At 27.9% G+C, this 9,329-nt stretch overlaps 1 protein-coding gene and 1 non-coding gene across 2 annotated transcripts; both read left to right on the plus strand.

The window, feature by feature from the left end:
* Positions 1–1,505: 1,505 nt before the first annotated feature.
* Positions 1,506–2,194, plus strand: LOC137811690 (RING-H2 finger protein ATL74-like). The gene has a single exon (XM_068613519.1). It carries the CDS (start codon positions 1,585–1,587, stop codon positions 2,080–2,082), a length of 498 nt encoding a protein of 165 aa, XP_068469620.1. The 5' UTR covers positions 1,506–1,584; the 3' UTR covers positions 2,083–2,194.
* Positions 2,195–3,509: 1,315 nt separating this feature from the next.
* TRNAE-CUC (transfer RNA glutamic acid (anticodon CUC)) lies at positions 3,510–3,582 on the plus strand. The gene has a single exon. It is a non-coding gene; the product is annotated as a tRNA-Glu (tRNA).
* The last annotated feature ends 5,747 nt before the right edge of the window (positions 3,583–9,329 follow it).

Raw genomic sequence — 9,329 nt, forward strand, 5'->3', positions numbered from 1 at the left:
ATTATTAACCATCTACAAATATTTAGTCTTATTACAAGTTGATTTTGAAAAATGAGTTATCATTGAACTTACTTATTGAATAAGTAATTAATTCCAAATCACAATAAAGAAAAATCAAAGATAAGTGATTAATTCCAAATGACAATAATAAAAAAATAAAACATAAATAGATTGAGAAAGTGGTATTGGAATTAAAGATAAGCCAAACCCAAAAAGTATCTTTCTCCAAAAAAAGAGCTTTTAGATGGATGAATAGCGGCAACTTCACGCCGCGCAGTTACTGCAAAAAAATGAAAAGAGATTCGCATTTGCGTTAGTGGATTCAATCATTCCCACTTCCATCACATCAAAACTCCTTCACAACACTTCTTTCATCAATAATTCTCACACCCATCTTCCTTAATTTTATAATTCAATTTCATAACCTATAACTAACTTTCCACCACCTCACTTTTACTTTAACCTTTAAACACAATAATTAAAATAAATGTTATACAACTTAATTAATAAAACCTACACTAACTTTACTGTATAACAACAGTATGTTACGTAATTAAATTTGAGAATTGATATTCAAAATTATGATTATGATAATGTTTTTCAATCATCCTATAATGATGTGAGTTTAGGGGAAGTTTAGGAACTCAAATCACTTAAACTTCTTAGATGCTAAAGTATATGAAAACTAAAATGATTTGAGAAGGTTGAAGAAGAATGAAAATGAAGATGAATTGCTTTGAAGCGCATTTAGAAAAGGAAAGAGAGGAGTGGATTATCAACTAATTTACATGTCTCCATGCATCTCATTACCTTATCTACTTATTTTCTTTTCGCTATTATAGCTAGGAATTTAAGTGTAATTTTAAATTTTATATTAATTAAAGTTTAAAAAAAAATTGAGTAACTATTTTCTTAAATGCACTTAACTATTTTTGCAATAAAAATTACCTATAACAAAATTATTAAAATTACTTATTTTATAATTAATTTTATGAACATATTTTTTTATAAAATTTAATGAAAAAATAATTTAATAATTATGATAATTTTATTTTTATTTTTTTAAATAAAAATATGTATACATGTGTTTATACTCATGTGTTTCTCATAGTGTATATATATAGAGTATGCTGATAAAAAAAATATATAGAGTATATACATTTAATATTTCTATTTTACTCTTAATTATTTTATGATGTGGTGGTTACATCTATACAAGTGAGTGCTAAGATTTTGTCAGATTGAATTAGGTTTAAAGTCTATTTCTTAATATGATATCAGAATCATTTAAAACTTATCCTAGCAAAAATTTATTAGACTTATTAGGTCATCAGCTATCGAACCATCCATAAATATATACTCTTACACGTGAGTTGGAGGATCTCAGTGTAAGTCATATCAACTTAAAGATAAGGACATTTCAAAATATATAAATGAATGCAAATTTTTCCTTATAAATATGTTGATACGAAATCTTTCTCAAGTCCTACCTATTAGGTGATTTGTGTTTGCACCTATGTGTCGATCACTCCAAGTTTCTCACTTTCTTTATTACTCATCAAAGTTCATCATCACTTCATCACCATGGCTCAAACTCAGGCTGAGTCTCCCACACCTTCCTCCTTTGGCCCCATCATAAGCACACCATGTGATGAGCAAGTTGGTGGGTTCGATTGGATGGTCCTTGTGGCAGCCATTCTATGTGCCTTAGTGTGTGCTCTTGGCCTCAACACTATGTTGCAATGTGTCTTCCAATGTGCTTCTCGTCTCCTCACACAACCTGGCCAATGGATGGCTTCTCGCAGACTCAATTCTGGTCTCAAGAGGAAGGAAATGGTTGCTTTGCCAACCTCAACCTACACACACTCTGCCTCTTCATCTTCACCTTCTTCCTGTGTCATCTGCTTGGCTGAGTTCTCTGATGGAGACCCTATAAGGTTCCTCCCAAACTGCAACCACCATTTCCATGTTCTCTGCATTGACAAGTGGCTCCTCTCTCACTCTTCTTGCCCTACTTGCAGACACCTACTCAACCCAAATCATCATCATCTTCAATCCTTACATATTAATCTCATAGCTTAGTCATTTACTTTCTTACTTCAACTTCATCAATCTCTTCCCCTTCTTTGTTTTCTTAGAACATGCAACATATTTATCTTCCATTAAAGATTATTCTCTTCTAGATTCATACAAATCTCTTTTTTGGGATATTCATTGCACATGCATTTCTATAACTCAAATTTGACACCAATCTCGCAGACAAATTTAACCAAATTTTTTCAATTATTGTTTAGTTATCTTCATTGAATTCCCCTTTTGCATCACATACATGGACATAACTATGTAAAAGAATTGAGATGTAATTTTAGCAATCAAAACTATACAAATTGAATAATCAAAATTAGACTATAATTTTTTCTACTTAATAATACCTATTTAGCCTCCACCATGGGACAAACCTGTTAACAAGATATGATTCTATTAGTCATTATCTTATGCAATTCTAAAAATATGAAAAAGTAATATATATATATATATATATATATAATACATTGTTAATTTAATATCATCTTTGTTTGGCGTTCTCATTTTTCTTTTTAAAACTAAAAAGAAAGGTCAAATAAATTCTTAAAACTTTTAGGATTTTATTTAGGTTCTGATTTTTTTTTTTCATTTTGATCTCGAAACATATATGATATTGTTACACTAAATTTTTTAGATTAAGAACCCAAAAAAAATAGCTAAGGTTAGAAACTTAAATGCAATTCTAAAAAAAATTCAAAAAATTATTTAAATTTTTTTTAATTCAGGAAAAAATATAATAACAAGATACAAAATTTAAGAGACAAAAAAAATATTTACTCGCAAATAAATAAATATAATTATGTATATATCATAGTAAAAAAATGTATCTGATTAATTATAATTAGAAATTATTTTATACAAAATCTTTAAAGTACTTGCTACAAAAGTTAACTATTCAAAATTACACAGAAATTTACAATAAATTTGTTTACACTATAAATAGATTTTGTAAGAAAATTGAAAGTAAATAAACATGTGATGCATGACATATTCCTCTCTAAGTGAATATTCTCTCCGACACATCCAAGTGTGTGATAAAGCCACATTGATCCTGTCACTTAAGATTTGGTGACTTTATGAGCACAAAAACCCCACAATTTTACATTTGAATAAGATGAAAGGCAATCACCAAAAGTTCCCACTCATGAAAGATTTTAACTTTGTCCCAAACAAAATAGAAAGGATAATAGATGGTTGAAGCCACCATAGTCACCAATAATGTAGAAATGCCAAAAATGGAGACCACATGAAACTAACTACCTCAATTTCATACCATCGGTAAAACCCAATATAGACAAAAATCTCATGACAGGTCAAAATATTTTAACTTCAACTTTTACGGGACCAATAGCAGAACAATTTTATGAGTCAGTGTTCACACTATAGTTTAGTACATACTAATGTATCGAGGTTTTAACCATAAATCCGTTGTAGTCTAGTTGGTCAGGATACTCGGCTCTCACCCGAGAGACCCGGGTTCAAGTCCCGGCAACGGAATATCTTTTTATGCTTTATTTATTTTTTATGCTTTATTTATTTTTTATGCTTTATTTATTTTTTATGCTTTATTTATTTTTTATGCTTTATTTATTTTTTATGCTTTATTTATTTTTTATGCTTTATTTATTTTTTATGCTTTATTTATTTTTTATGCTTTATTTATTTTTTATGCTTTATTTATTTTTTATGCTTTATTTATTTTTTATGCTTTATTTATTTTTTATGCTTTATTTATTTTTTATGCTTTATTTATTTTTTATGCTTTATTTATTTTTTATGCTTTATTTATTTTTTATGCTTTATTTATTTTTTATGCTTTATTTATTTTTTATGCTTTATTTATTTTTTATGCTTTATTTATTTTTTATGCTTTATTTATTTTTTTATACTTTTTTTTTTATGATTTATTTACTCTTTTCTACAAGGGAAACGTTGTAATTAAATAAGTTGTACTACACGCGCGTATTTGTTTCATATGGATTAAAATTTGGTCGTGAGAACGATATATTTTCCATATTTTTTTTATATAAGCTTTTAAAAAATAGTCCCAAGTATAACTAGTTCATATAAAAATTGTAATTTCTATTTTTATTATATTTTTTTATTTTTTACATCTATAATTTTGTGAAGTGGATAAAAATATGATATTTTTCACAAAATATGAATAGTTATGGTTAAACCACATTCATATTTAGGATGCATCGAGCTTAGTGCGGGTTTAATTATTTCATTATCATTTTTAAAGTAAAAAATTATTTTGCATCCTTATCCCATTAGGAAGATGGGCAGATTCCTATCCACCTCTTTATTCTTTCAAATATTAATTTAATAATTATTTTTTTATAAAAAAAAAATAGAATAAAGATATATTATAGTATCAAGTATTTAACGTCATAAGGGTATAATTTTTTTTTCTCTAATATTAATTATAATTGTATAGATATTAAATAAGAGTATCAAATAACTATGGGATAAATGTCAAATAATTATAAAAAGGTGTAAAAATGATCAAACGGACCAAAGAAAAATATATTTTTTTTTACCTAATAAATTAAAGGTGTTTTAGTAATTTAAAATGAGACCAAATGAGTATGGTGACAACATGGAGATGGAGAAAATGTGGATATTTACATACTCATCATTGTCCTTATACTAATTTAAAAAAGTGAGTATTACTCATACCTAATCGATACGGTAATTTGCTGTCAAAAGCAGGATGAAATCGAACAATACCCACGGGGACGAGTTTATTTGTTATCACTACTCACATTATCACATCACTCTTTCTTTCTTTCCAAATATTTGTGAAAGTAAACTTTGTAGTCAACCTTGTTCTCTTTCTGTATTGTGTTTTAAAGCAACACATTCAATATTTGCATGCATGAATGTTGTTCTTTATTTCCACTTTGGTGATTATAAGCAATGAATATTTTCACTCATAAATTTGTTTAGTTGATTGCATGAGTCGAGTAGTGTATAAATGTGTACCAATTTAAGTTTAAGTTTATTAGTTACTAGTCTAAGTACAAACTTTCAGTTGCTTAAATACATTGATAGCTCAAAATGGTTCTATCATATAACTCTTTTAAGTTATGATTATTTTTAGTAATTGTTACTCATTTTTTAATGATGATATTATATAACTCATTTTTAAGTTGTGACTCATTTCCACTCATTTTTTAGTGTTGATCATGTAACTCATTTTTTGAGTTACTACTCACTATGGAGTAGTTGTCACTAAAAATGAGTAATTATATTATATAACTCATTTTTTTAGTAGTTATCACTTATTTCCAAGTTGTTGTATCATATAACTCATTTTCAAGTTTACACTCACTTTCGAGTTTCTACTCATTTTTGAGTAATTATCATTAATTTTTTAGTAGTAAAATTTGTTATGCTTTTAATATAAGAAATTACTTAAGGTCTTGCTCAAGGTACGAGATCGAGCTAACTCAAGGTGTAAGATCATGCTAAAATTCCCAAATTTGTGGAGGAAAACTAGAGATACTCAAGACATGAAGTCGAGTTAAAGATGCATAAACATGGAATCAAGCTAGTAATACCCAAGGAGTTAAGTCAAACTAAAGATATTTAGGTGTAAAGTGAGATGTTTTTAGTGTGGAGCTAAACTGGAGATACTTAAGGCATGAAGTAGAGTTACAAAGACTCTAGAAATGGAGCTTAGCTAGAAATATTCAACGATGTGTAAATTGGCAAGTTGTTAGACATCATCCAACCTTAATCAAGTGATATACCATTTCTGCATTTTTTTTAATGAAGAAAATAAAACAAGCAAAAATAAAATTTTGGATATAGTAAAGGGAATTAGTTTAATCAATTTTTATATGTGATAAATCTTGACATTACAAAATTAGTTAGGAACATTTTATCATGTGTATGTGTATAATTTCTTTTTGTATTTAACCATCTATATGTATTGTATGTGGTAAATATAGATAATCACCAATATATGAAACAATAGATATGGAGGAGATTCAGGACTTGTATAATCATTTTTTTATTTACTTTTGTTTAGTTTGTCTTCTTTCTAAAATGATTTGAGTGTGGTTGCACCCACATAGATGTGAGAGATATGACCATAGAGATGTGACAACATCCAAATGGGTGTGGGAAGCACCCTCACATAGAAAATTGCACTAGAAGTTCGACCCTCATGGTGTGAATGTGTCCCCTATTGGTGTGAGAGACATGCTCATATAGAAAATGACATCAGATATTCATCCACAAGGTTGTGGTTGTGTCCATATAGGTGAGAGGTTGATCTAAAGATCCTCAATATTTGCATCCAAGTTAAAGGTGCTTAAGGCATGAAAGAAAGTCGAGTTAAAAGACAAATAGGATTTTAAAATTTTAAAAAGTAATAGAAATGTAGTTTAACATTAACGTATGGATGTGTAGGGAGGAGGTGCAGGAGGAATTTACCAAAAATAGCACTCTAACATAATCCAACACACAATCCAAATAATTAAAATGAACTGGGTGAGAAAGTGTTATCTATATCAGATAATCATATCGAAGACCTCAAAAATCCTTTATAGAGTTATAACAAAAAACATAACGAGTTATGGCGGAAGCATTGCGGTCGAAATAAATAATCTCTAACTATATATAAAGGATGAAAATAGTTATAACTTTTTAAATGGGACCAAAATAGGCCCAAAAAAACTAATTTTAAGTAAGCTGTGATTTTTATTTAAGGTTCCAGCCGCACACCCCACACCACCACTACAAAAAATATGTTTATTAGCATGGGTCAAAAAGGGACATTAGCTATAATAAATAGACGCAAAAGTGTAGTTATCATTAAAATTTGGAAGCTAATATACTCGACATAAAAATAGTGGCGGGTGTGTGGGACATAAGTGGTGTGTTTTTTTTGCGTAGGCCTAGCCTACATGCTCTCCACACAAAATTATATTTTATATTGTTTATTTAAAGAAGCGTGAGCTTAGCCTACATGTTGGCCACATAATTTTTAAACAAGCGTGAGCTTAGCCTACATGTTGCCCACACAAAATTATATTTTATATTGTTTATTCAAAGAAGCGTGGGCTTAGTCAACGGATTGACCACACAATTTTTAAAGAAGTGTGGACTTAACCTTCATAATTTTATTACATATTTAAATTTAATTTAATATATATATATATATATTATGTTTGCGTGGGCTTAACCTACAAAATTTTAAATTTTTATTATTATTATTATTTATTATTTTTATTATTCTTTTTTTTTAGTTTATGTCCATATAACCCACACTTTATTTTACTTTTTTTAATAATGAAAGCTTAGTGGACACTATTTAGGGTTCCTAGCATCACCTTCACTTTTTTTTGCAGCTAATTTTACTTTTTGATGTAATGCACATTCCATATTTAAATTTTAATTAGGTTTTATTAGGTTAAAATTGAAATGGACCTTTGGTCCAAAGTTATGTCTCTTAAAAATTAGATTTAGGTATGTGCTTGCATCTCCTTCTTCCTTATGCGCGGCGCCGCTACAACTCCTCCTTCCTTATGTGCGACATGGCCGCAACTCCTCCTTATGTGCCACACCGTCGTAACTTCTTCTTCTTCATGCTTCTTCTTCTCACCGTCGCTACCTTCATCTTTTTCTCTGCTTTTTGGATATCTCCGCTATCCGTTATCACTCCGAGATGGCAAAAGCGACCACCATGAAAAATCTGCATTGTCACCGTCTTATTGTGGTGGTGGTCAGAAAATCTGCCACGGTCATCCGTCATGGCCAATAATTGATAACACTAAGAAAAATACACATGTATATCATATTTTAAATTTATCCGATCATGACACTAAGAAAAATACACATGTATATCATATTTTAAATTTCTCCGATCATGACTCTAATTCCAATGTTATAAAGGGCAAGATATCAATGAATTGAGGTTGAATAGTGATTTGTATTTTACTGATTTTAAAATGTATTTGGAGTTTAAAATAATTTTAAAGTGTATTTGTCTATTTAGAATTTAAGTTTTTAAGATGAGTAAGTTAAATTGACTTGTGAGATTATTTAGATTTTATATTGATATTTTATAATATTAATATTTAGAATTTACAAGTATTATTTTATATATGATCATTATATGCATATATTTTTTTTTATCATGGTTATTACCGTTTTTGGAAAATTGGTTTTTATTGACCAACATGTGATAGGTCGAAAATTAGTAACTCATTTAGATGGTTCTAACAAAAACTATAACACATAGTAATGTGAGCTTTAAATTTAGAATATACAAATAGGTACACAAACAAATTTAATTACATACCAATATAATAATGTATTTTAAATATGTTATTTATTATATGAATCAAATAATATATTCAGTAATTAAAAATTATTTTTTTAGCATATTAAATGTAATATAAAAAAAAGTGTTTAGATGTAAATTATACCAACAAACGTTTCTAAATATATATTAATAAAAGACATGAGTTTAGTCAATGATAGTCAACAATAAGACTATTGAAAGAGTATAAAGATATAATGGTTAACCTAAAATTGTCAACCCCATTTTGTCTAAACTCATCAAACCAAATCCAAAGACTAAATGGTTGGTAACGATTTACACCTTTTATTCCCAGCAGTTTTATATTAAGTTGCTAGTTAATTTGTTTTAACTATATCATTGTTATATATATTTTCTTTGCACAGTTTTGCAGAAAGGGTTTTTAATCTGTCTCAATAAGAATAAGAATAGTTTTTTTTTATAGTTTCAAGAAGTTAGGTTTTTTAAATATGTAACTTTTATTTATTTATTTATTTGAATTATTATAGATTTTAAAAAAATATTTATAGAAATAAAAAAGTATAATTATACTTTAAAGTAATATTAATGCTGTGTTACAATCCTACAATAAAAAAAATATAAAAATATTTATACTTGACACTTTAATAAATTAATATTTTAATCGTATTAAATTTATTTTTTAATTTAAAATATTATTATATTACTATAATAGTTTGTGAAGTGTTTTACTCTTTTTGGTATTAAAGAAATTTTTTATTCTTAAAAAATAAAGGATAATTTGACGAGACAAACTGAGAAAATTAAGAAAAGCAAAAGAAAGGACAGAACAAAAGGTGAATAGTTGGGTGTACGTGGAGAACAGTTTGGGAGTTGAATGACACGTTCTTTACATGCAGGCAATTGTCTTCTCTTTATAATCTCACCCGCACTCCTCATCTATCACAGA

Source organism: Phaseolus vulgaris, chromosome 2 (genome assembly GCF_000499845.2).
Source record: "Phaseolus vulgaris cultivar G19833 chromosome 2, P. vulgaris v2.0, whole genome shotgun sequence".
In the NCBI taxonomy this organism is placed as follows: Eukaryota; Viridiplantae; Streptophyta; class Magnoliopsida; order Fabales; family Fabaceae; genus Phaseolus; species Phaseolus vulgaris.

Bases quoted from the DNA above. Each gene is read 5' to 3' on its own strand.
- LOC137811690 (XM_068613519.1), top strand. From the start codon at position 1,585: ATGGCTCAAACTCAGGCTGAGTCTCCCACACCTTCCTCCTTTGGCCCC.